General features: G+C 39.9%; 1 protein-coding gene across 9 annotated transcripts in view; it reads left to right on the top strand.

Moving 5' to 3' along the window:
• LOC109690606 (putative serine/threonine-protein phosphatase 4 regulatory subunit 1-like) overlaps positions 1 to 27,405 on the top strand; it is an 86,833-nt gene that overhangs the window by 16,999 nt on the left and 42,429 nt on the right. For all 9 annotated transcript variants that reach the window (XR_012448326.1, XR_002212812.2, XM_020170057.2 and 6 more), the window contains exon 3: positions 16,298 to 16,430. Coding sequence is in view for 7 of the 9 variants with exons in the window: in XM_020170059.2 (XP_020025648.2) it covers positions 16,298 to 16,430 (133 nt within the window). In the remaining 2 variants the exon portion in view is untranslated. The remainder of the gene's footprint in view (positions 1 to 16,297; positions 16,431 to 27,405) is intronic.

Genomic DNA, 27,405 nt, shown 5'->3' with positions numbered 1-27,405 from the left:
ATGTGTCCTAATTGCGGTCCTATAGTTCCATCTTTACTTCTCTACGTAACCTTTTGAGTAATTTGTCAGGTCAATCTTCCATCTCACTGACTTTTTTTTTGGTGGAACTGGAGTTTCGAACTCAGGGATTTTAACAAAGCAGGTGCTCTACCACTTGATCCAGACCTACAGTCCATTTTGCTCTGGTTATTTTGGAGATGGGGCCTCACAAACTTGCCTGGGCTGGTCTCAACTGCAATCCTTCTGATCTCAGCCTCCTAAGTAGCTAGGATTACATGTGTGAGCCATTGGCGCACCCAGCAAAAGTGAGAATATGCAGGTAACTTTAAAATAATTTTTTTGGTGGGACAGGGGTTATGAACTCAGGGCTTCACACTTGCAAAGAGGTGCTCTAACTCTTGAGTCATGCCTCCAGTCTTCCCTAACTCTCTAGAGCTGTTTCTAAACTGCTATTTAAATGGGTCACAGCTATTTTAATTACATTGTCTCTGTTTTTCATTTGTACTCGCTTTTTCAGTTGTGTCTGTCCCCCCATTTTTCCTTTCCTTCTTTCATTATGATGTCTGTTTTTTGAAATATTACTAATTCTGAGCATAGTTATCTGACCACTTTTCTCAGTCAGTCCATATTTCTATCTTGAGGTATGAATTTTCAGTTTTGTGTATTTCTCTTTTTGAGGATGGTTTGCAGTTGTGTATAGCTTGAAATTTTTTTATCACCTGTTTATCTTTGACGGAGGTGTTTTGTGCAGTACCATGTGTTGTGTGTTGTGAAGACATTTCTTTAGAATAGTTTCTTATTTGGGAATGAATCTGGACAGCAACCCTGTTTGCAGCTTGGCACGGAGGACTCTGCACTAGCAGCTGAACAGGCCTGTTTCTTTGACTTCACAGGAACCACTCCTCCTTTCCCTTTAGGTTGGCCCTTCCTGCAACTTTCTTAGACCAAGGCCTTGGTTTCATAGTCACTGCCTTGATCTTTTAACCCATGGGGTACCAGCTCCTACCACATGGCCCTGTGGTGTCGGTTGTCCTGATTTCTAGCTTCCTTTCTGACCTTGTGCTTGTCCTTTCCCCCATCTGGCTTGTTCCTACCTTTGTGTGTCTTGAAATATTTTATTGAAATTTCTGTAGTGTGTGTTGGGGGGGGGGTGCTGCGGGCTTCCATTCTCTTCAAGTCCATTGTCCAGTTGTTGGAAATCTCAGTAAATAGAATGAAACCTTGTTGTCCAAAGCCTGTGCTTGGCTGGTACACTGTACTGGGCTAGGGCAGTGTCTGTGGGGATGGAAGAAAGAGACCCATGTGGAATAAAGATCAGAATGTCAATTTATTATTTCCTACAGTGAGATAAATTCTTGTCTAGAAGGTTGAGTTATCCATGCTGATAGGTCAGTAGCTCCCCACTAGATCGAGTGTAGGGTAAGAACATGACAGTGTCTTTCTAATGCCGTTGGGGCAAATAGGACTTCTTGGCAAACACAAGTAACCAGCCACTTTGACCTATATTTTGCATACCTTTGGAGTGGAGTGAAGGGCCTCTGAAGGATCTGCTCTTCCCCGTGGTCACATGACTAACTGCTGGATCCCTGGATACTTGTTGGATTTCTTAATGATGTGGTTAGGATCACACAGTCACTTTGTACATATGGAATCAGAGCAGAGGGAGTTCATAAGGGTTGTCTCCAGTGGTGGTGCATGTCTGGAATTCCAATACTTAGGAGGCTGAGGCAAAAGGATTGACGTTTGAGGCCAGCTTGGGTTACATAAGGAGACCTTGTCTCAAAAAAACAAATCAAACCAGGCACCAGTGGTTCACGCCTTTAATCCTAGCTAGGTTTGAGAGTTGAGGCCAGCCCAAGTAAATAGTTCGCAAGACCATATCTCCGAAATAACCAGACCAAAATGGACTGGAGTCATGGCTTAGGGAATAGAGCACCTGCTTTATAAGCACGAAGCCCTGGTTCAAACCCTACTCTCACCAAAATAAAACAAAACAAAACAAAAAATTGTTTCCATCATAATGGTGCTGGCAGCTTGTGTACTAGATGGTCACAGCCTCCATGAGACCTGGATGGATGTTGTTTCTTCTGCTCATCTTTTCTGGTTTTTAAAAGTCACTTTTATTGATATGTGATTTTCATAAAAAATTCATCAAAGTTTAATTGGGTAACATGAGTCTTAACAAGTACACAGAGTTTGTGGTCACAACCATAATCAGGATATAAAGTTCCCTGTGCCACCCCTCTCTCCACCCCATCCCAGGCGACCCCTCATCTGCTAACTATTAGTGTACTTTTGTCTTTTCTATAGTTCCATGTTAGCAGAATTATGTCATATGAGATCTTAGTGGGTTTTTTTGGTTGTTGTTACTGTTTTTTTTTTTTTTTTTGAAACACAATCTTGCTGTGTAGCCCAAGTTTGCTTCAATTTGAGGTCCTTCTCTACCTCCTTAGATTTCAGGCACAGCTTTTGCCACCACACCTGGCTCAGTATGAAATCTTTTGTGTCTGGCATAATGCTTTGGGGATGCATCTGTGCTGTGGCATCATTCCTTTTTATTACTGAGAACTATTCCATTGTGTGGATATACGGCAATTTGTTTATTCATGTAGCAGTTGGTGGATATTTTGTTTATTTCCAGTTTTGGGCTATTATGAATAAACATACAAGTCTTTGTGTAAACAAAAACAATTTCATTTCTTTTGGATAAACCTAGGAATAGGGATAACTGAGTAAATTATATTTATATAGGTATCTATATATAGATATATTTTTTAATAGCTGTACCAGTCTGCATTGCCACCAACAGTGTCTGAGAGCTCCAGTTGTTCCCATATTTAATAAAGTCAGTTAAAAAAAATTGGACTTGAGCTGGCAGAGTGACTCAAGCATTAGAGCAATCACTGGGCCCTGAGTTGAAACCCCAGTACCACAAAAACAAAAAACAACAACAACAAAAAAAGTACTACTGTGGCTGGGCATGTAGCATTAGCTTATTGTGATTTGAATCGACACTCGCTAGTTACTAACAGTGCTGTACCTCTTCTTCTATTTTGAGAAGCCTATTCAAATCTGAGCGTCTTTTTTGAAGTCCAGTTCTAAGAGTTGTTTTATATAACCTGGATATAAGTCCTTTTGTCAAATGTTTTGTAGATTCTTCCCTCATTTTGTGACTTAGTGTTCCATTTTCTTCTTGTGAAGAGCAAAAGTGAAAAAGAGAAAGCTTTGTCTTACCCAGGAGCACAAAGATGTTTCTCCCGTTTTTCTTCTAGAACATTTATTGTTTTTGTATTTGAATTTATGGAAGATTTTGAGTTAATTATTTTCTGTTATATGGACTAAGGTTCATTTCTCTCTGCACACTTACTCAGTTATTCTGTCTGCTGAAAAGATTGTCCTTTCTCATTGAGTTAGCTTGGAATCTTTGTAAAAATGAACTGGCCTTAGATGTGTGAGTCACTTATGGATTTTCTCTTACCTTCTGGTAATCTACGTGTTTTATCCTTAAGCCAGGATCACAGTATCATGTCTTTGATTTTTCTTTGGCTGTTCTAGGTCATTTGAATTCTGTATAAACATAGAATCAGCATATCAATTTCTGTAAAAGCAATTGCTGGATTTTGATTGGAGGGCAGTGGACTTTATTTTATTTATTTATTTTATAAATTTTTATTTTATTCATATGTGCATACAATGTTTGGGTCATTTCTCCCTCCTTCCCCCACCTCCCCCGTATCCCCCCCACCCTCCCTCTCCCCCCCACCCCCTCGCTACCCAGCAGAAACTATTTTGCCCTTATCTCTAATTTTGTTGAAGAGAGAGTATAAGCAATAATAGGAAGGACCAAGGGTTTTTGCTAGTTAAGATAAGGATAACTATACAGGGAGTTGGATCGCATTAATTTCCTGTACATGTGTGTTACCTTTTAGGTTAATTCTTCTTGATTTCACCTTTTCTCTAGTTCCTGGTCCCCCTCTCCTATTGGCCTCAGTTGCTTTTAAGGTATCTGCTTTAGTTTCTCTGCGTTAAGGGCAACAAATGCTAGCTAATTTTTTAGGTGTCTTACCTATCCTCACCCCTCCCTTGTGTGCTCTCGCTTTTATCATGTGCTCAAAGTCCAATCCCCTTGTTGTGTTTGCCCTTGATCTAATGTCCGCATATGAGGGAGAACATACGATTTTTGGTCTTTTGGGCCAGGCTAACCTCACTCAGAATGATGTTCTCCTATTCCATCCATTTACCAGCAAATGATAACATTTCGTTCTTCTTCATGGCTGCATAAAATTCCATTGTGTATAAATACCACATTTTCTTAATCCATTCGTCAGTAGTGGGGCATCTTGGCTGTTTCCATAGCTTGGCTAATGTGAATAGTGCCGCAATAAACATGGGTGTGCAGGTGCCTCTGGAGTACCCTGTGTCACAGTCTTTTGGGTATATCCCCAAGAGTGGTATTGCTGGATCAAATGGTAGATCGATGTCCAGCTTTTTAAGTAGCCTCCAAATGTTTTTTCCAGAGTGGTTGTACTAGTTTGCCTTCCCACCAACAGTGTAAGAGGGTACCTTTTTCCCCGCATCCTCGCCAACACCTGTTGTTGGTGGTGTTGCTGATGATGGCTATTCTAACAGGGGTGAGGTCGAATCTTAGTATGGTTTTAATTTGCATTTCCTTTATTGGTAGAGATGGTGAGCATTTTTTCATGTGTTTTTTGGCCATTTGAATTTCTTCTTTTGAGAAAGTTCTGTTTAGTTCACTTGCCCATTTCTTTATTGGTTCATTAATTTTGGGAGAATTTAGTTTTTTAAGTTCCCTATATATACTGGTTATCAGTCCTTTGTCTGATGTGTAACTGGAAAATATTTTCTCCCACTCTGTGGGTGTTCTCTTCAGTTTAGAGACCATTTCTTTTGTTGAGCGGAAACTTTTTAGTTTTATGAAGTCCCATTTATCTTTGCTATCTCTTAGTTGCTGTGCTGCTGGGGTTCCATTGAGAAAGTTCTTACCTATATCTACTAACTACAGAGTATTTCCTACTCTTTCATATACCAACTTTAGAGTTTGGGGTCTGATATTAAGATCCTTGATCCATTTTGAGTTAATATTGGTATAGGGTGATACACATGGATCTAGTTTCAGTTTTTTGCAGACTGCTATCCAGTTTTCCCAGCAGTTTTTGTTGAAGAGGCTGTCTTTTCTCCATTGTATATTTTTAGTGCCTTTGTCGAATACAAGTTGGTTATAGTTGTGTGGCTTCATATCTGGGTCCTCTATTCTGTTCCACTGGTCCTCATGTCTGTTTTTGTGCCAGTACCATGCTGTTTTTATTGTTATTGCTTTGTAATATAGTTTGAAGTCAGGTATCGTGATACCTCCAGCATTGTTCTTTTGACTGCGTATTGCCTTGGCTATTCGTGGCATCTTGTGTTTCCATATAAATTTAACGGTAGATCTTTCATTCTCTTTAATGAATGTCATTGGAATTTTGATGGGAATTGTATTAAACATGTAGATTACTTTTGGGAGTATAGACATTTTTACTATGTTGATTCTACCAATCCATGAGCATGGGAGATCTCTCCACTTTCTATAGTCTTCCTCAATCTCTTTCTTCAGAAGTGTATAGTTTTCCTTGTAGAGGTCATTCACATCTTTTGTTAGGTTTACACTTAGGTATTTGATTTTTTTTGAGGCTATTATAAATGGAATTGTTTTCATATATTCTTTTTCAGTTTGTTCATTATTAGTGTATAGAAATGCTAATGATTTTTCTATGTTGATTTTATATCCTGCTACCTTGCTATAGCTATTGATGGTGTCTAGGAGCTTTTGAGTAGAGTTTTTTGGGTCTTTAAGGTATAGGATCATGTCATCTACAAAAAGGGATATTTTGACAGTTTCTTTACCTATTTGTATTCCTTTTATTCCTTCTTCTTGTGTAATTGCTCTGGCTAGGTATTCCAGTACTATGTTGAATAGGAGTGGAGATAGTGGGCATCCTTGTCTGGTTCCTGATTTTAGAGGGAATGGTTTCAGTTTTTCTCCGTGAAGTATAATGCTGGCTGTAGGTTTGTCATATATAGCTTTTATAATGTTGAGGTACTTTCCTTCTATTCTTAGTTTTCTTAGAGCTTTTATCATGAAATGGTGTTGGATCTTATCAAAGATTTTTTCTGCATCTATTGAGATGATCAAGTGGTTTTTGTCTTTGCTTCTGTTAATGTGGTTTATTACGTTTATTGATTTTCATATGTTGAACCACCCCTGCATTCCTAGGATGAAGCCTACTTGGTCATGGTGAATGATCTTTTTGATGTGTTGTTGAATTCGGTTTACCATTATTTTATTGAGGATTTTTGCATCAATGTTCATTAAGGAGATTGGCCTATAGTTCTCCTTTTTGGAGGTATCTGCCTGGTTTTGGGATAAGTGTAATACTGGCTTCATAAAATGTGTTAGACAGTTTCCTTCTCTTTCTATTTCATGGAACAGTTTAAGGAGGGTTGGTATCAGTTCTTCTTTAAAGGTTTGATAGAATTCAGCAGAGAATCCATCAGGTCCTGGACTTTTTTTTTTGGGCAGACTCTTGATTGCTGCTTCAATTTCATTTTGTGTTATAGATCTATTCAGGTAATTAATATCCTCTTGGTTCAGTTTTGGATGATCATATATATCTAGAAATCTGTCCATTTCTTTAAGATTTTTGAATTTATTTGAATATAGGTTCTCGAAGTAGTCTCTGAAGATTTCCTAGACTTCCATGGTGTTTGTTGTTTTCTCCCCTTTTGCATTCCTGATTCTACTAATTTGGGTTTTTTCTCTCCTCATTTTAGTCAGGTTTGCCAGGGGTCTGTCGATCTTGTTTATTTTTTCAAAGAACCAACTTTTTGTTTCATTAATTCTTTGTATGTTTTTTTTGGTTTCTATTTCATTGATTTCAGCTCTTCTTTTTATTATTTCTCTCCTATTTGTTTTGGGATTTTCTTGTTCTTGATTTTCTAGGAGTTTGAGATGTATCATTAGGTTATTGATTTGGGATCTTTCAGTCTTTTTAATATATGCACTCGTGGCTATAAACTTTCCTCTCAGGACTGCCTTTGCTGTGTCCCATAGGTTCCCGTAGGTTGTGCTTTCATTTTCATTGTCTTCCAGGAACTTTTTAATTTCTTCTTTTATTTCATCAGTGACCCATTGTTCATTAAGCAATGAGTTACTCAGTTTCCAGCTGTTTGCATGTTTTTTGTCTTTACTTTTGTTGTTGAGTACTAGTTTTATTGCATTGTGATCAGATAGTATGTGCGGTATAATTTCCATTTTCTTATATTTGCTGAGGCTTGCTTTGTTCCCTAGGATATGATCTATTTTGGAGAAGGTTCCATGGGCTGCTGAGAAGAATGTATATTGTGTAGAAGTTGGATGAAATGTTCTGTAGACATCAACTGGGTCCATTTGATCTATTGTATATTTTAGATCTAGGATTTCTTTATTGATTTTTTTGTTTGGATGACTTATCTATTGATGATAATGGGGTGTTAAAGTCTCCCACAACCACTGTGTTGGAGTTAATATATGCTTTTAGGTCCTTCAAGGTATGTTTGATGAAATTGGGTGCATTGACATTGAGTGCATGTAGGTTGATAATTGTTATTTCCTTTTGGTCTATTTCCCCTTTTATTAGTATGGAATGTCCTTCTTTATCTCGATATCAATATAGGTTTGAAGTCTACTTTGTCAGAGAGAAGTATTGCTACTCCTGCCTTTTTTTGGGGGCTTTTGGCTTGGTAAATCTTCTTCCAGCCTTTCATCCTAAGCCTATGCTTATTTCTGTTGGTGAGATGGGTCTCCTATAAGCAACAAATTGTTGGATCTTCCTTTTTAATCCATTTCGTCAAGCGGTGCCTTTTGATGGGTGAATTAAGTCTGTTAACATTAAGTGTTAGTACTGATAGGTATGTGGTGATTCCTGTCATTTAGTTCTCTTAGTTGTTTGAAGGTTTGATTGTGTGTACCTAAGTTGAGGTTACTCTCTACTGTCTTGCTTTTTCTTTTCCTGTAGTTTGGTACTGCCTGTCTTTTCATGGTTATGTTGGGTTTCACTTTCTGTGTGTAGAATCGTCACATATTGTTTTAGTTTCTGCTTATCATGGAAGACTTTTATTGGTCCATCTATTTTGAATGATAGTTTTGCTGGGTAGAGTATCCTAGGGTTGAAGTTATTTTCATTCAGTGTCCAGAAGATCTCACCCCAAGCTCTTCTTGCTTTTAATGTTTCTGTTGACAAGTCTGCTGTGATTTTGATGGGTTTACCTTTGTATGTTATTTGTTTTTTTCTCTCTTACAGCCTTCAATATTCTTTCTCGGGTCTTTGTATTTGTTGTTTTAATGATAATATGCCGTGGGGTAGCTCTGTGTTGGTCTGGTCTGTTTGGTGTTCTGGAGGCCTCTTGTATCTGTATGGGAATAGGTTACTCTAGATTTGGGAAATTTTCTGTTATTATTTTGTTGAATATATTACGCATTCCCTTTGCTTGCACCTCTTCTCCTTCTTCAATGCCCATGATTCTCAAGTTTGGTCTTTTGATGGAGTCGGTGAGTTCTTGCACTTTCTTTTCACAGGTCTTGAGTTGTTTAATTAATAGTTCTTTGGTTTTTCCTTTAATTACCATTTCATCTTCGAGTTCTGAGATTCTGTCTTCTGTTTGTTCTATTCTGCTGCATTGGCCTTCCATTTTGTTTTGCGATTCTGTTTCATTCTTTTTTCTGAGGTTTTCCATATCCTGGGTGGTTTCCTCTTTAATGTTGTCTTTTTCTGCCCTGAGTTCATTTATCTCTTTATTAATTGTGTTCTTTGTTTTACTTTGGTGTTTATACAGCACTTCTATGGTTTCTTTTATTTCTTCTTGTGTTTTTTCAAATTCTCTATTTTTGTTGTCTTGGAATTTCTTGAGTGTCTCCTGTACATCTTGGTTGACTCTATCCAGTATCATCTCTATAAAATTCTCATTGAGTACCTGTAGTATTTCTTTTTTTAGATTATTCTTGTGGGCTTCATTTGGTTCTTTGGCATAGTTTATCTTCATTTTGTTGGAGTCTGGATCTGAGTATCTGTTTTCTTCATTTCCCTCTGGTTCCTGTACTAATTTTTTGCTGTGGAGAAACTGTTTTCCCTGTTTTTTCTGTCTTCCCGTCATTGCCCTCGGTGTTGTTACTGTCCCTGTACTGTGTGCAATTAAGTATTTTCTAGCTTGTAATAATAACAATGGTGATATTTAGAATGGAAGAGTGATGGGAGAGGGAAAGCAAAGAAGTTAAAGAAAGAGGGAAAAACAAGTAAACAAACAAAAAAACCCAAAACAAACAAAAGTTTCAAAGACATAAACAGGGTGAGACAGTGTACTGATCAACAGTAAGCTGAACAGGCCTTAGAGAGACAGAGAGAGGATTGAGAAAAAATGAATAAATAAATAAATAAAAATAAAAATAAAAAAATAAATAATTAAAAAATCTCTCAAGTTCAAATGCAATAAAGTTTCAGACTTAATAATTTTGGTGTTAGTCCCTCAGCCTCCAATCCTGAAGATGGAGTCAGAAGTCATTCTGTTGTTGTCTCATCGAAGGAGAAAAAACCAAACCAAACCAAACCAAACAAAAACCACCACAAAGTATCCCAAGTTCAAATGCAATACAATTTCAGTAAGTTTTTCAGCATGCAGGTGTAGTTCAGTTGTTTTCTCATCAAAGATAGGGAGAAAGAAAAAAAAAGATTCTGGTGACAATTCTGTGAATGGCTATCTTAGGCTGTGGCTGCCTGCCCGCTGCTGTCAGCCTGCTGTTGCTGGAGGCGTTATTTATGCAGATCTCAGGAGTGAGCTTAGCTCTCACCTGGCCCTGCAGGCTTTGTTTACTCAGAGTTCTCCTGTGGGTAAAGCCACTGCTACAAGCTTTCCCCTTTCCAAGCACACTGGGGGAGGTGACGCGGCACCTGCTTTCTCAGGCCGGGGTGTTTATTTACAGTTCACGTGGGAAGTGGGTCTTCCCCTCTCTCCTGTAGAGTTTTCCTCTCACCGCCACTTTTACAAGCTTTCCTGCTCCTTGATTGCTGGGCACACGCTGCCGCTCCCGCCCTCTCCGGCCAGGCCCGGCTTGTTTATTTACCAGTTTCTGGGAAGGATTCCCCTCCCTCCCTCTTTGCTCTTTATTGTTCTTATTGCTTATTACTCAGTTTCTCTTTTTTCCCCGGGTGGGGGTCGGTCTGTCCAGGGGGCTATGCTGATCTGGCCCAGGGTTGTCTGTGGGAGTACCGTGTGCCACTTAGCTCACCTTATAGTCTGCGTCTTCCCAAGAGGTCTGGACGCTGGCGTCTGGCGGCGTGGGAGCCCTCCTGGTTTCTCCCGCTTACCTCCAGCAGGAACAGGCACGTCTGCTTAGGGCTGCTGGATCTGGGTGGATTTTCCACAGCTCCTAACACTAGTGCAGAGACAGCCGGGTGCTGGCTCCAGACCCCGACAAGGCTGGGTTGCAAAGTAGCATCAGGTTTCGATCTCTTCCCTTCTCCCAGCACTGTTCTCCCCCTCCCCCACCTCCTCATACAGCCTCCGGCATCAGCTACAACCCAATGGAAAGCAAGATGGCCGGCAGTGGACTTTAGATAAATTTGAGAAATGTTGATCTTGGAACAACATTGAGTCTTCTGATGTATGAAAGTGGCATAACTAAACAAATTCTTTTAACGTGTTTCTTGTGATATTATTTGCACATATTTTGTTAAATTTATCTCTAAAAATTTCATCTTTTTGATGCCACGATAAATGATATTTTAAAAATTTCAAAATCTAATTGTGTCGTGCTAGTATGCACTTGCTTTGGGTATTTTGCAGTCTTGGGAACTCTTTGGGTCTAGTTGCTTCTTTGTAATTTTATTAGGATCTTCTGCATAGACAGTCATGTTTGTGAAGAAAGACAGTTTTGCTTTTTCCTTTCTAGTTCTGTGTGCTTTTTATTTTGTTTTCTTGCCTTACTACTGTTTGACTTCTACATATGCTATAACCCATCCATTCATAATCATTATTTTTGCTTTAATACTCAGTTATCTTTTAAAGAGATTTTTTTTTTTGACAGTACTAGTATTTGAACTCAGGACTTTGTGCTTGCAATTTTGGCAAGTACTCTACCATTTGGGCTGTGGCTCAGCCCTTTTTGCTCTGGTTATTTTGGAGATAGGGTCTCACTTTTTGCTTGGGCTGACCTGGATCTCAATCCTCCTGGTTTTGCTTCCCACAGTAGCCAGGATGACAGCACATGCCACCATGCCCAGCTTTTTCTGTTAAGATGGAGTCTTGTGAGCTACACCACCCCCACCATGCTGACACCTCAATCTCAGCCTCCTGTAAAGTTGGGCTGATGGTTGTACACCATAGCACTATACCCAGCTGTTGGTTGAGATGGGGTCTTGTGAACTTTTTTGACCCAGGCTGGCCTTGAAAGGCAGTCCTCCCGATTTAGCCTCCCCCATAGCTGGGATTATATATGTGAATCACTCTATTGTATATCTTTGAGTTCTCCAATTTTTTTTAGTTGTCTAGTCTATTAATTTCTTTTAGTTTAATTTTTGATAACACTGTTTCTAATCACTCAGATGTATGCTTAGGTCTTATTTCTGTTTCTGTCTCTTTCCTTGACCTTTTTTTTTCTTGGAGTAGATGGAATGTTTGTTCTCTCTCTCTCTCTCTCTCTCTCTCATTAACTTTGTTTCTTTTAGTTGGTGTATTCCTCACTTCTAACCTTTGGGGACCTCCTCTCTGCTCACTTTTCCCGGTTGTGGTCACAATGTTTGACTTCTCTTCATGTGTGGCCGACATTAAGAATCCTGTCAATGCCCCTGTATAGCTATCCTTATGTCAACCAGCAAAAACCCTTGTTCCTTCCTCTTATTGCTTATACTCTCTCTACAGCAAAATTAGAAATAAGGGCAAAATAGTTTCTGCTGGGTATTGAGGGGGTGGGGGGAGAGGGAGGGGGCAGAGTGGGTGGTAAGGGAGGGGGTGGGGGCAGGGGGGAGAAATGACCCAAGCATTGTATGACATATGAATAATAAAAGAAAAAAAAAAGAATCCTGTGGTGGTCAAGTTGTTAGGTTTTGTTATGTAGCCTGGTAGTGTCAAGTGTTATTAGGAACATACTTTTGGATTCCCTCGGGACTCATTTTAGTTCCCTACTAGGGGCAGGTCTGGAGAAGGCTGAAGTTTGCATTGATTTAGCTCTGCTTCTCACCCAGAGCTCCCCGCCCCTTTTTTGTGGAACTGGGGTTTGAACTCAGGGCTTCATGCTCGCTTGCAGAGCAGGTGCTCTACTGCTTGAGCCACACCTCCAGTTCCCCTTTTGCTCTGGTTATTTTGGAGATAGGGTCTCGAGAACTATTTGCCTGGACTGGCCTCAAACCTCAGTCCTCATGATTTCAGCCTCTCAAGTAGGTAGGATTGCAGGCATGAGCCACCAGTGCCCAGCCATAGAACCCTCCTTGAAGTTTGTACTCCATGTACCTTGTGGCACCAGGGCCCTCTTTGGCTAATGGGAACAGGACTATTGCTCACTGCACATTGGTGATGGGAATGATTGCTGGGTCCTTCCCCAGCCTTGGGTATTTTTTTCTCACATGTGCAGAAAAGAGTGCTCAGCTAAGCTCCAAGAGAACCCTTCTCCCATCTCTGCCCCTCTTCTCTCTTGTTCCTAGGCTTCCTCAGCCTGTGGCCTCTTAGTGAACACTGCCTCTGGGTGGGAGCTGCTGCATTCCCAGTCCTCTCCTTGTTTCTCTCCCTTCTCTGAGGAATCATACTTGTGCTACTTGTTGTCTGGGCTTCTTTGTTCCTGGTTTTCCAGTTGTGTAATCTGTGAGGGCCAGTATAGCACAAGGCAATGTCTGCAGTCTAGCTGCTTGAGTTTAGATTCTGACTCTGCAACTTTGTAGCTGTGCCACATTCAGCAACTTTCTTAACCTCTCTGACCTTCAGTTTTCTTAACAGAAACAATGGAATAATATGGTTGATGTCAAGATTTAACAAACTAATGCTACACAAAAAGCTCTTAGCCTAGTTCCCAGCTTGTAGGAAGTAACCAATATGGGCTAATTGTTATCCCATATTTTATGGCTCGTAGCTTTTGTTTCCTTGTTTTATATAGCTGGTATAGCAGGACCATTAATACTCTGTAATAACAAGTACTCTTCTGTGGGACTAATTGCCACGGTCTTTAGTTATCTCTTTAAACAGTGTGTCTTGCAGAGTTTCTGTGTATTAAAAACCAGCAAGTTAGTTCTTTCCTCAGGAAGCCCATGGGCCTGGGGCTTTTGGAAGCACCCACTCTTGAGAGGCTTTGTGTGTGCCTGCGTGTGGGTCTCTGCCAGTTCCAAAGCCACCCGTGGGCTCTGGAGATGGGAGCTGCTGCATTGCACTCAGCTGCTCTTCAAATCTGCTGCAGGCTGGGACTGGGAGCTCTGTACTTACCTGTGGGCCCCTAGGGATAGGTACTACTACACACTCATGCCACATGGTTTCTGGCCTTGGCTGTGACCCTGAGTGGACTCATTCACAGAGGTAGCAATCCTGCAGAGAAACAACATCTTGTGATGATGTCAGACATATTTTTTCTACAAACGTGTAATCCTTATACAGTTCTCTGGTAACTGTTATGTGTATAAGTTTTTAATAAGCTCTCATTACTAGCTTAAAATAATTAGATGAGAAAATGTGGTTATTGTTTCAGAGAAAAGTGAGTACCTTGGCACGAGCTTGTCCTCTCTATTTGAAACTGTCATTCACTACTGCCTAAATTGCCCATGGTTTTCTGGTTTGCCAGGTGAGACCCCCTGCTTTTTCACACCAATAGCACTACTGAAGCAGCTATCTAATTTTCAGTCCAAGGAATGGCAGGTTACATTTACACCTCAATAGCAGGTGCCCATTGATCTTCCCGGAACTGAGTAGGGAGGCAGTTCTCTTGCTGAATCTAGCCTCCAGGAGGTCTTTGGCAGCCTGTTTATTCTTTCAGGTCAAAAACAGACAGGTTTGGTGGAGGGAGCTTGGACATGGAGGGCTCTGCTATGTCTGTCTGGTTCTCTTTATTGTGCAAAACTTCAACAGGCTCTTTGAAACAGTGAGAGTCCTCTTGATACTTGGATTTCCAATCTAGGCTGTTCCCTACCTGCTGTATCTTTTAAAGATATCCCCTTTCCTTTCTCTAGCAGGAATGGAATGAGGGCATGTCTGCTTAAGAGGACAGATTGGTTAGAGCAGAGATTCTTAGAAATGAGGTGGCCATATTTTTTTAATATGCATGAAATATGTGTTCATAGGTGATTGTCATGATCTAAGCCAAGGCCTGCTCCAGGCACTGGACCTTCTTTTCCTGTAGAACAGGCCAGGAAGGCCTCATCTGTACTTCCTGGCTCAGGGTTATATGGAGTGAGATTTGTGCTAAAAACATGTATGGAAATCCTCATGTTTACACTATTTTCCACTTGTATTACCCATACCTAATTTGATGGCTACATTTTAGTAATGTATTTTTGTTGAATCTTTCTGAAGAGTTGAAGCTCCTGTTCAGGAATACAGTTTTGTTTTGACAGTCACATGTCATTTATTTGCACAATATGTCACCGAGTTACTTGATCAGAGTAAAGAAGACTGCTGGGTAAACAGGTTTGGGAGCACAGACACCCGTTCCCTTCTGCAGGAACAGCTGTACAAGCCTAGTTCTGTGAGGATGAGTTAGATGGCTGGCTGAGGGAGTCACTTGACCTCTTTAAGTGTTGGTTTGCTCAGCTGTAAAAGGAGGTAAGAATGGTCTTTCCTTGGTGAGTTGATGAGGAAATGGAGTCATAACTGTGGAGGCACTTTCCTGCTTCTGGCAGGTCCTCTTTGCTGGTCCTCAAAAGATATAGCCATTATTTTATTATGACTGTCCCAACGGCTCCTCTTCTGACTCTCATTCCTAGAGAGTAGCCTTTTGGTAACAAGTGTTTAGTGTGTCCTGGGAGTAGTCAGTGTCTTATAGAGTGGATGGAAAGGTGGCATGACTTTGGTGGTTGGTTAAAAGCTTCCTTGGTGAACGGCATGATCTTTAGTGAGGACCTACTGTGCTCCAGGCATCATACCAAGCTTGGAGAATCCAGTAGCAACCAGGTGCAGTCACCTGTGGAAACACCTGTCACAGAAGGACTTACTGCCCATCACAGCAAGCTGTGGCATAGCCAGACGTCAGCCACATTGCCACCATTGGAACACTTGAGGTGGAAGGAGAATGGACAGGGAAGGCTTTCTAGTGATGCTGCACCCTCGCTGAGACCTAAAGCCAAAAGGAGAGAGAAGATGAGGAACAAGTTCTGCAGGAAGTCTCAGGTGTGAGGGCCTCTTGCAGTTCCAACAGACCAAAGCGTGGGGTGTATAAAGGGTGGTGACCAGTGGCCAGGGGTGGCCAGATCATGGGGGTGGTGGCATATCCCACATGCACAAACCCAGTGTGTACCACCATCCTGAGGCAAGGGTGGGGTTTTATCGCCATCCCTCGAGTGAGCGTGTGAAAGTGTAGACAGGTAAGTGACTTGTTCTGGCCACTCAGCTACACTTAGTAGCAGTTGTGGGATGCATCCCATTACATTCTGGGTGCATTAGGCACCTGAGCCTGTGAGCTCAGCCTTCTGATTTTGCTTTGGGAAGGGGTCTTGGCTTCTTAACCAGGACACTTTTCTCATCCAGAGAGACCTATTGGGCATACCCAGGGAAGGGCCAGCAAGGTGCTGCCAGGCCAGAGGTGCACTTGGATGGGAAATGGTGAAGCTGGTGAGTGCCTGAGGGCAGACGGGATGGGAGCGAATCCTCTGTCAGATTCCTGCTAGCAGGACGAGACCTCATTGTTTCTCGTCTGACTGGTCAGCACGTTGGAACAGAACCGCCTGGCTGTTTTTCATAGGGGTGAGCCTCCTTGTTCCCTGCTTCTGAGTCCCCAGTAGAGGAGTGGTTCCCGAGGGTGCTGATCAGAGGCAACGCCCACATTGGACAAATGGCACTGAACGAGAGGCAGCCAGCTGTTCTGGAACCCTCTGCTCCTTCCCGCCTTCCTTGTGGGCTTATACAGCTGTCCACTTTACTTTAGATGACTTCTCAATGTGGCAGTTTTAGAGATGCTTGTAGAAGAGGGCCGAGAAGGCAAAAGGCATGCCACAAGGCCACAGCTTTGCCTGTGTGGCCCGTCACAGTTGCTTTGCAGTTAGGTATGTGATTTTAAAGCATTTCCTCTTCCCACTAGATGGATTTGAAGACTGCAGCCCAGATTGTGACAGCAGGAGGGTAATGGCCTTCTTGGACATTCCAGGTCAGGATAATCTGCCTCCACTCACCCGCCTGGAAAAGTACGCGTTCAGCGATAATGTCTTCAACCGGTAAGCTGCTGTCCTTCACACATCCAGCCTTCTGCTGTGTTTGGGTTACACTGATGCTTATGACCCTTTCTTTCTGACAGCTTCAGGGAGACTCATGAATGAGGTGGGATGCAGTCTGACTCCAGGAAGCCAGAATTCTGTTTGGATGGCACCATTTTATTAGGGCTTCCCATTATTTTTGTTACTGTTGTATTGACCACCTAATCAGCCAAGAAGAGAATGGTGATGAAATTTAATGGGGTCTGAATGATTAGGCTTGCTGAGGGGGTTCTGTCACATGTATACTCAGAAAGTTAAAAGGTTCTGTTGCATGGAGAGGTGCAGACAAGTGCCCATTGGAGTGTTGGCTTTACAACTCAGCTTTTGGCTACATTGTGCTTCTGGGGCTTCAGTGGCAACTGTCCTGCTGTGTTCCACTGTCACTCCTTATAATTTAACTCTAGTTCAAACGATCTTGTTTTCAGCACTTGACCTTGGTTTTATTTCCTGAAGAAAACAGAAACTAAAACATGCAAACTTGTCCCCAAGCTTCCCTAAATCTGAAAGCCTCCAGGCCTCTCCTCTCTGTCCTTTTGCTCTGCCCTGGACAGGCCTTCAGACCCTGCCCTCTCCCCTCCCTCAGGAGTGCTTTTGGTCTCTGTGTCCTCGCCCTGCACTTGCCCTTTCCTCCCACTTACAAACACTGGCTCATTTCTCACTCTAGACTCCATCCTACCTGTATCTTCCCTACTACACCACTCTTCTGCAGAGACTAGATGACTCTCCTGGACTCTGTTCTTACCTCCCACTCACTTTTACTTCTTAAAAGTTATATTCTACGGCAAGCATAAGTGAGGCTGTTCACATCTCTTAAATCATAGAAAGCTCACAACCATGTTACTGGCTAAGTCCCATTGTCCTCCCCATTGTACAGTTAGGAAATGATGGTACTCATTCTTAATTTAAATCTAGTTCACTTTTTCTTTTGTGGTTTGTGTTTTTCATGTCATGTGAAAGAAATGTTTGCCTCCCTCAATACCACCAGAAATTCTCTTACATTGTTTTCTGGAAGCTTTTTTCACATTTGGATCTATGGTCCACCTGGAATCACTGTTTTTGTTTGTGTATGGTGTGAGGTAGGGACCAGGTTTTGCATCCTTCCACATGGAATTCAGTGGACCCAGCACTATTTATTAAAATTAATGTCTTTTGTCTGTGTTCTGCACTACCTCCTTTGTCTTACGTCACATGTCCACATCTGGACTCTATACTCTGCTCCTTGGTCTTTCTTCTGTCACTGCACTGCACTGTCTTTATCACTGTAACTTTGTCATCAAATACTTGGCCTCATGGACAGTAAGCCCACTCACTTTGCTTTTCCTCAGGATTATCTTGGCTTTTATTGGCTCTTTGCATTTCCAAACACTTTTTAGCACCAGTTTATCAATTTCTGGAAAAAAAACCCTGTTGAGATTTTCATTTGAATTGTATTGCATGTGTAAGTCAGTTTGTAAACTATTGACCTCTTTGCAATATTTAGTATTAAATCCTCCTGTCTTTTTAAGATCTTCTCCAATGTCTGTGTGTGTATGTGTGCTCATATTTGTGTATATACATGTATACCCATTTACACACACAAATAACTATGAAACTATAGTACATAGTTTTCTGTGGTTGAGACCTGTATCTTGTTAAGTTTACTTTTTCATGCTAATGTAAATTCTATCATTTTTTAACTTTATAATTGTTGATATATGATAACAAAATTTTTATTTTGTCGTATTAGTTATGCTAAGGTCATGCTAATTTTACTGTATTTCCTGTGGATTCTTTTGGGTTTCTGTGTACTTCAATAATGTTTGTGACAAATGAGTTTTATCTCCTTATTTTATATTTTTGGTAACTTGTTGTCAGCTTAAGAAAGTTTATGTTTCTTTTTTGCTAAGAGATTATTTTAAAAAATTTTTAAATAATTTCACACAGAAAAAGTTTCAGTAATGGTAGAAAAAATTCTTACATGTCCTTGACTCAGATTTTGCCCTTTTACCTTGATCATTCTCTTTTTATTTAATTTTACATTGTTTTTATCTGAGCCATTGGGGAATAAGTTGTGTTTCCTCAGTTGCTTCAGTGTGCCTGTCTCTAAGAACAAGGACATTTGCCATTCAATTTTACAATAGTCAAGACATTTAGCTGACATAATACTGTTATTTAACATGTAGGTTTTAATAAAACTTTGCCATTTGTTCTATTATTATTATTAATTATTATAATTATTTTTTTGTCTGTTTATCTGTTTTTTAGCTTCAGAATCTTAACCCAGCACCATTTTTACATTTAATTTTTGTAGTTCTTTAGTATCCATTAAGCTCAGCGTTTCTTTACGTCTCATGAAACTTACATTTTTGAAAAGTACAGGTCATTTGTTTTGTATAATAAACTTTGTTTACTAAGTTTTTTAGATCATTAGTGAAGTCTGAATTTTATAATGCTTCTTTTAAATCTTGAGATTACCAGATGGGTTTAAAAAAAATCTCTTTTTTAAAACTTTAAAATTTCTTTTATTGTGCAGGGTAACACATAGAAAGTCGGATAAACCATAGATACAGACTCTAAGAAATGCTTATGAAGCAAGTCCCCACATAGTCTTGGGCTCAAGAGAAACAGCTGTATATTACCAGCACCCTGGGCACCCACCCCATCCTGATAACTGTGTCCTTCCTGTCAAGCAATAACCACCATCTTGATTTTTATGTTTATCATATCTTAATTTTATGTCTAGTTTTAGTACCTGAGCATCTACCTCCATATAACCTATTTTTTTTCCTAAATTTGAAATTTGTGAAATGATACAAGAGTCATTAATTTGTGGATTTTGTATATAGCTTGAGTTTCTTCCTTTTGTCACAATGTTCTTGGAATATGCTGAAGTTTATCCATTCACTGCTATCAGAGAGGTTTGAGGTTTTTTACTATTAGGAACAGTTTTGCTGTGAACAATCCTATATGCCGGTAAGTAAGCATTTCTGAAGCGCACAGACTCAGGAAAGATTACTGTCTAATGGCCTATGCGTATCTTCTGCTTGAGTGAATGATGTCAGTTTTTCCAAAGTGGTTGGAACACTTTGCACCCCTACCTTTGCCCTATATTCTATCTGCCAATTGGTATGTCAGACTTTTAAATTTTAGCTAGTACAGTAGTTTGGTAGTGAGTATAGCTTATCACTTTGTGACTTGGATTTGTGTTGTCCTTACTCTGAGTTTGAGTTTGTGATGTCTGTTGGACATCTCTTTTTTTTGTCAAGTGCTTATTGAGATCTTTGCTGGAGGGGAAGGGAGAGAACGGATTGTCTTTCTTAATTGTAGGATTTCTGTATACATTTTAAATCTCATTAGTAATGTTTGATAATCCTCTTTCCTTGTTCAGTGCCTTGTGTTTTAATTCTCTTTACAATATTCTCTTAGTGACCAGAAGTATTCATTTTAATGTAATTAAATTTGCCAACAGTTTCATTTTGGAGTGCTTTTGCTGATTTTGCCTGTTTGGTTTCTTTTTTGTGCTGAGGATTGAATCCAAGGCCTTGCACATTTTGGTAAGTATTCTGTAGCCCTTTTCTGGTCTTCTTATTGCTTTAAAGGTATTAGTTTTGTTCTTCCACATTTAATTCCTTAATCTGTCTGAAAACAATTTTTGTTTATCATTCAAAAGGTGGGTCCAGCTTCATTTTCCTACTTGTCACAGTACTATCTATCCAGTCTATCCTTTCCCGCATTCTGGAGAACCACGTCTGTTAGGATGCAGTCTCTGTTTATGAACCATCTTTGTCAGAACCTCCTCTTTCCCAGTGTTGGTTGTCTCCCTCTCAGCCAGTATCATACCGTCTTGATTCCTGCACATTTATGGTAAGTTTTGATTTTTGATAGAGTAAGTTTTCCCACCTAGTTTTTCCTCTTTGACATTACTAGTTATTTGTGTTGAGTTCCTATATAGATTTTAAATCCAGCTCATCAAATTCTAACAAAATAAAACAAAACAGAGTACTTCTTAGGATTTTGATTAGGTTTGCATTGAATCAGTTGGTTTTGCTGAATATTGCACTCTGTGTAATACTTAGCTCCCAATCTATAAATGTGGTATATCTATCTATTCATGTAGGCTTTCTTTAATGTCTCAATAAAACCTGATCATTTTCTTTATAGAGGTTTTGTGCTTTTTTTGCTGGTGTCTTTTGAAGGAAACCCGAAACACCATGTTATATCCAGTTAAGGACTTAAAACAAGTCTAACTGCAGTGCCATTATCACAGTCACCAAAATTAACAGTAATGCCTTCCAGTCTCCTTTGTGAGTGAGTGCAGTTTTCCCTGATGATCTCAAAAATGCCATTTTATGGTTGACTTGTTTGAATCATGATCTAAATAAGGTCCACACATTTCATTAGGTAGATGCGTCTCTTAAGTTTCTTTAGTTTACAGTTTTATCCCCTTTTGATCTTAAATCTCTTTTAATCTTTAATGGTTGTTTCTTCCATCTTCCCCTACACCATTTATTTGTTGAAGGAGTCATTAGTCCTGTAGAATTTTCCACATTCTGGATTTGGTAGTCATTATTCTCATGGTATAATTTGTTCTCTATCTTTCCTACAAACTGAATATTACACTTGGAGACTTGGTTAGGTTCTGGTTTGATTCTGTTTTCAGTACTTGTATGTTGTGTTGTGTACTTATTGCAAAACTTCAGGAAACAATGTCTGGTTGTCCTGGTTTAGAGGTGTTAATATTAAACAGTGGTCTCAGGTGTTTGATTCTTTCATATGAAAAAGTTCCTCACCAGCAGTTCTTCTAATGATTTTAGTGGTCACAAATAATCTTTGCTTGGATAAGTTGTTTCACTATGGGCTGGAAAATGGCAGTTTTCTTTTTATCATCTGTGAGATCTGTAGTATGGCTCCATTTTCCATCCTGTTATTTGTTGTTGTGCCTTTCTCTGTTTTATTCCATAGATAATTCTTTCCAGAAGGTTGTCAACTTCATTAGTTATGTCAGCAAATCAGATTTTGGCTTTGATTCTCTTTATTGTATGTTTATTTTCTAATTAATAATTTCTGATTTGGTAGTCATTATTCTTCCTGGGAATGTTTTGGAATTTAATTGCTATTCTTTTTCTTATGGAGGATACTTAGTTCTTTATTTATTTTGGGCCTTTCTTTTGTGACATCTGCATTTTACATTGTGTGATTTCCTCTTGTCATTGTGACAAAATGCCTGAGAACTGACTGGGTACTGGTGGCTCACACCTATAATCCTAGCTACTTGGGAGGCAGAGATCAGGAGGACCAAGGTTCAAGCCTAGCATGGGCAAATAGTTCTTGAGACCCTGTCTCAAAAATGTCCAATACAAAAAAAAGGGCAGGTGGAGTAGCTCAAGTGGGAGAGTGCCTGCATAGGGAGCGTGAGGCCTTGAATTCAAACCCTAGTACTGCCAAAAAAAACCAAAACAAGCAAAACTAAAAACTAACCAAAGAACTATCAATTTAAAAGGAGAAAAGGTTTACTTTGGCTCATGGTTGCAAATGTTTCAGTCCATGCTTTTGGAACTGAAGAGAGGTATAACATCATGGTGAGGAACATGTGTGGTGCAAAGCTATTCACCTCATAGTGATCAGGAAACAAAAAAAGAGACAGGAAGAAAGTGTTGTCTCTGTATCCCATCCAAGGGCACGTCCTCAAACACCTAACTTCCTTCCACTAGGCCCCATCTCTAAAGGTTCCACCATCTTCCAGCAGTACCATAGACTGGGGACCAAGACTGCAACACACAACCCTTGGGGGACATTCTAGATCCAAAATATAGCAGCTCTTTGTAGTGTATTCACTGTATCTTCAAGTTTTAATATGTAATATTGTCATTACTCCTCACTAAAAGTATTATAATGGCATGATTGACCAATGAGTTATTTAGAAGTGTATGGCATAGTTTTCAAGTATTTGAAAAATTTCCCTGTGTCTTTCTGTTGTTGATTCTTAACTTCAGTTCTTATGTGGGCAGAGAACATACGTTATGGTTATTTATCTTCTTTTATATTTGTTGAGGCTTGTCTTACGGCTCAGAGTATGTTCTACTAGAACTATTCCATGTACACTTGAAAAGAAGGTTCATTCCAATGTTTTTGGGTAGAGTATTAGTTAAGTTGGTTGAAAACATTATTCAGGTCTTCTCATATTCCTATTTATTTTCTGTCTACTTCTGTCAATTGCTGAGAGAAATGTTGGCATCCTCAATTGTTATCATGTATTTATCTATTTTTTCTTTTCAATTTTTATGTATTTTGAGGCTTTTATGTTGGGTGCATACACATTTAGTGTTGTTCTGTGTTCTTGAATAAATTGATCTCTTAATCATCCTATAATATTTTTTTTTATTCCTAGTAATACTACTTCTGAAGCTCACTTTGATAATCATATATACACTCCATCTTTCCACTGATTAATGTTTGGGTGGTATATTTTTGTGTATACTTTTAATCTATATCTTTAAATTTAAAGTGTGTTTATGGAATAGATATGGTTGAATCTTGCTTTTTTTTAATCTAATTTAACACTCTCCTCTTTTTTTTTTTTGGTGGGATGGATTTGAACTCAGGATTTTCCTCTTGCAAAGCAGGTGCTCTACCACTTGAGTCACATCTCCAGTTCCAGTCTCTGTCTCTTAATTTCAGTGTTTAGATTATTTATATTTGATGTTACTCTTGATTTGGTTTGCTTAAATCTATCATGTCATTTGTTTTCTGTTTACCTTTTGTTTTTTTGGTGGCACTGCAGTTTGAACTCAGGGCCTTATGTTTGCTAGGGCTAGGCAGGCACTCTTACTGCTTGAGCCACTCTGCATGCCCTCTATCTTCACTGCTCTTGTTTCCCCTTTTCCTGCCTTTTAAAGAGTTTCAAAAATGATTCTATTTTATTTCCACTATTGGATTTTTAGTTACACCTCTTTTTAAAAATTTTATTGGGCTGGGGCACGTCTTAAGCAGTAGAGCACCTGATAAGCAAGCACGAAGACTTGAGTTCAAACTCTAGTATGGCCAAAAAAAAATTACTGGTCCTTCTACGGATTACAGAATACTTCCTTCTTCTGTCCCAGCATACATTGTTGCCACTGTGCATTCAGCACAAGACATAGTGGAAGAACACTCCAGTAGCACAGTTCCATTTCCTCTTCCTAGCCTTTGTGCCTTTTCCTGCATTGTAGTGTGACAGGTTAATGTTGCTACAGGACCTTGCTGCTATCTTTGCTTTGACATCTTCTGACGTAGTTAAAATGAGAACTGTAGTTTTGTATTTGACATCAATTTTTTTTGTGCTTTTAATTTCTTTTTGTAAAATGCCTATTTCCAGGTAGGCACTCCACCAGCCAAATTCCTACTTCTAGCAGGCATCCTTTTTGCCTCAGGAGCTTTGCTTAACAATTCTGGAATTGCTAGTGCAAAACTACTGTCCAGAATTCTCATAGCTTTTGTTTGTTTGAAAGAAATCCTTATTTTACTTTTCATTTTTTAAATTAATAGACTTGATTTGTAAGAGCAATTCACTTTTACAGAGAGATTGAGTGGAAAGCATAAAGCTCTCATCTTAGTGGTCCAGACACTTCCAGCTGTCTTGCTGTCACATGGGTCAAGTCGACAGTGAAGTCTGCGTTTCACAGCCATGTCTCTCTGCCTGAGGTCTGCTCAGCCTCACACTCCTCCTTTCCCTGGCCAGCTTCTCCATGTACTTTCTCTCCATCACTCTTTCTGGAGTACACTGTGGGCACTCTGTAGATCTCTTATCTGGGTCATCTGGGATTTCCTTGTCTACTTGTGGGCCTGGGTCCTGCAGCTCCTGAGGGCAGAGCCTGGATCTTCTTCATTCTAGCGCCCTAAGCTTTCTTACACCAGCCCTGGACATAGCCGAGCTCAGCATGAGCCCACAGCTGAGTGAGTGGGACGGGGAGGATGAACAGAGCTGTGCGGTGACCTCCATGGTTGTATTTCCAGGACACTTTACTTATAAAACCGAGCCATCCTCCTTCTTTGTATTTTAAAAATTTCACAAAAATAATGCATGCTTGTTGAAACACTTGTTTCAGGAGTTTCAGTGTCAAGTGTTTCCCTCTTGCCCCAATCAGTCTTGGAAACAGCTGTGAACAGTTTGCATATGTGCTTCCAGGCTTCTTCCTAAGTAAATAACATGTACACACGAGTGTGTTTATGTGTATGTGTATTACACATATGTACATAAATACAATTTATGTTAAGAAATGAACTTATCCTAGAGGTAAAATTCTGCACCTGGTTTTCTATTTACTTTATCATGAACATCTTCCAAGCTTAATGCATATCTGAAGGTACATTTGAAAATAATTGTACAGTATGTCATGGTGTAGCTATGTCATAATTTCTTTAAGCTTCCCACTTTTGATATACAGTTGGAAATTCTTGGCTTAGATTGCATCGTCCTGGCCAACACTTTGGAGGGCTTATGGGGCGCCAAGCACTGTGCTGCAAACTGCCTCACTGAACCCTCCTGTCAGACATAGGCAGTCTACCTAGAGGCCTTTCTCTTCTTTCACCTCATTGACATAGCTGACAGTGGGGTATTGAGGCTGATGCTGTTAGACTCTGCTCATCCACTATGGTCTCTCCAAGTCATGCAACCAAAAGCAGCAGGTTTTCCAAAGTACCTATTTGTTCACCTTTAGCTCTTCCAATCTGTATTCACTGCTGTGGGCTGTCCCTGCCTGTATCTCTCTCTTACCCTTTTCCTCTCTTTCCTTAAGAGGGCAGGCCCCTTGTGACCTCTTGAAGCTAGATGCAGATTTGTCTATCCGTTCTATGGCCCTAGAAGCAGATTGGGGATCTTAGTTGCTTGATTTCCCAGGGGAGGCCGACATGAATGTGGTCCAGTGAAATGTAATCATTGACTTTCTGTATAGTATCTATTTCAACTTTTCCCAAGCCTGCTGGCTGCCAGATCTCGACCTTCCATCCCTAGGGTGGTATAAGTCTCTCCCTGTACAGGATGGAGTTGATGGATTTCTTCCTGTAGTATGGTGGGCCTAAGGACTGCCTCTTTGAATTCTGTATTTCTAGGCATCTTTTCCTGCAAATCAAGGTAGGTTTTTGTATGCAGCTAATTATCCTGTATGTGTGGCCAGGAATGCTATGCATTGCTCCTACAGTGTCCCTTATTCTAAGGGAGTGGAGAGAAGCAGGCAGGGGCCCCTTTCCACTTGCTCAAAGGAACTTTCAGGAGCTGCACTTCTTCTTGTACGCTGAATCCCACAGGCCACCGAGGACACTTTCCCTTCGTCATTGCCTTGTTTAAAATGGCTTTACTGAGGCCTATTTTGCATGTAGTAAAATTCACTCACTGTAAGCATCCAGTTGGATGACTTTGGGTAAATGTACACTAGTATGCAGCCAACACCACAGTCAATTTGAACAGTTCAATCACCCAGCAAGCTCCCTTGTTTGCCCTTTTACATTTAATCTCTCCTCTGTCCACTGCCTTGAGCCCAGGTAACCATGGACTTGGTTTCTGATGTTTTCAAGTTTTACTTTCTTAGAATTTCACATAAATGGAATCATATGCTATATAGTCTTGTGTGTCTAGCTTCTTTTCCTTGGTAAAATGGCATTAGAAATTTGCTCCTCTTGTTATCAGTAGTTTGTTTCTTTCTATTTTGAGTAGGATTCCATTGTGTGGATAGTCTGCTGTATGCATTCAGCAATTGATGGACACTGGGATTTTTCCATTTGGGGGCTAAGATAAATAATGCTTATATGAACATTTTCATATTCTTTGTGTGGATATGTTTTTATTTCATCAAGATAAATATCAAAAAGTGAAAGATATGTATGCAGTTGAATGAGTTTCTATTTAATTTTTTGAGAAATTGCCAAACTGTTTTACAAATCACCTGTGCTATTTTTGTATCCCACTATCAGTGTCTGTGGGCTCCTTTTGCACCGTATCTTTGCCAGCACTTGGTGTTGGCATTATAACTTTAGTTCTAGTGGTTGTAGCATTACCTTATTGTAGCTTTTTTTCTTTTTCTTTTTTTGTTTTTTGTGTTTGGTTTTCAGCTTTTTATTTTGAGATAGTTTTAGATTCTCAAAAGTGTTGCAAAGACAGTGTGGAGAGTTGCTTTAGCATTTGCCCAACTCTACTAGCACAGTGGTTCTCAACCAAAAGTTATTTTGCTTGCAAGGGACCTTTAATTGTGGCTGGAAATATTTTTGGTTGTCACATATTGGGGGCAGGGGATGCTATAGATAGACATCTAGCAGGTAGTTGGGGGCACTATTTAACACCCTGGAATATACAGGAGCCCCCACAGCAAAGAACCATCTACTCGAAAATGTCAGTAGTACTAAGGGCAGGAAATGCTGCTTTAAGGTTTATGTCAGATAGAAACATGTTATATTTACCAAGGCTAAGATGTTAATGTTAGCAGTGTCCAATGCTGTTAACTAAACTGCAGATTTTACTTGGATTTCCTGTCTTCCCATTGGTACTGTGTTTTCTGTTCCAGGACTCTGTCCCAGGTGCCACCTCACATTTGGTTGTCTCTTTAGATGCCTTCAATCTCTGAGGACCTCTTGGGCTGTACTTGTCTTACGTGACCTTGACGGTTTTGAAAAATAATGAACAAGTGTGTTTGTGTCTGAGGTTATATGACACAGAGATGATAAGCCCTTCTTCATTGAGCTATATTAGGAGTTTCATGATGTCAATATGACCCATTGTTGGTGACGCTGACCTTGACTGCACAGTTCGGATGAGGTCTGTCAGACCCATGATGGTCTGCATTTTTCTGAAGATTTGTGATGTGGAATTTTTTTCTTGTTTCTTATATATGAATAAATAACTATATGCACATAAACTTATCTATTTGTATATATTTGCATATATGCATATATTTTACACTTATTAAAATGTAATGACTTTATTGAGATT

The sequence above is a fragment of the Castor canadensis genome, chromosome 5 (genome assembly GCF_047511655.1).
Source record: "Castor canadensis chromosome 5, mCasCan1.hap1v2, whole genome shotgun sequence".
NCBI lineage: Eukaryota > Metazoa > Chordata > Mammalia > Rodentia > Castoridae > Castor > Castor canadensis.
Note: the sequence above shows the minus strand (reverse complement) of the source record. Positions and strands in the feature narration are given on the sequence as shown.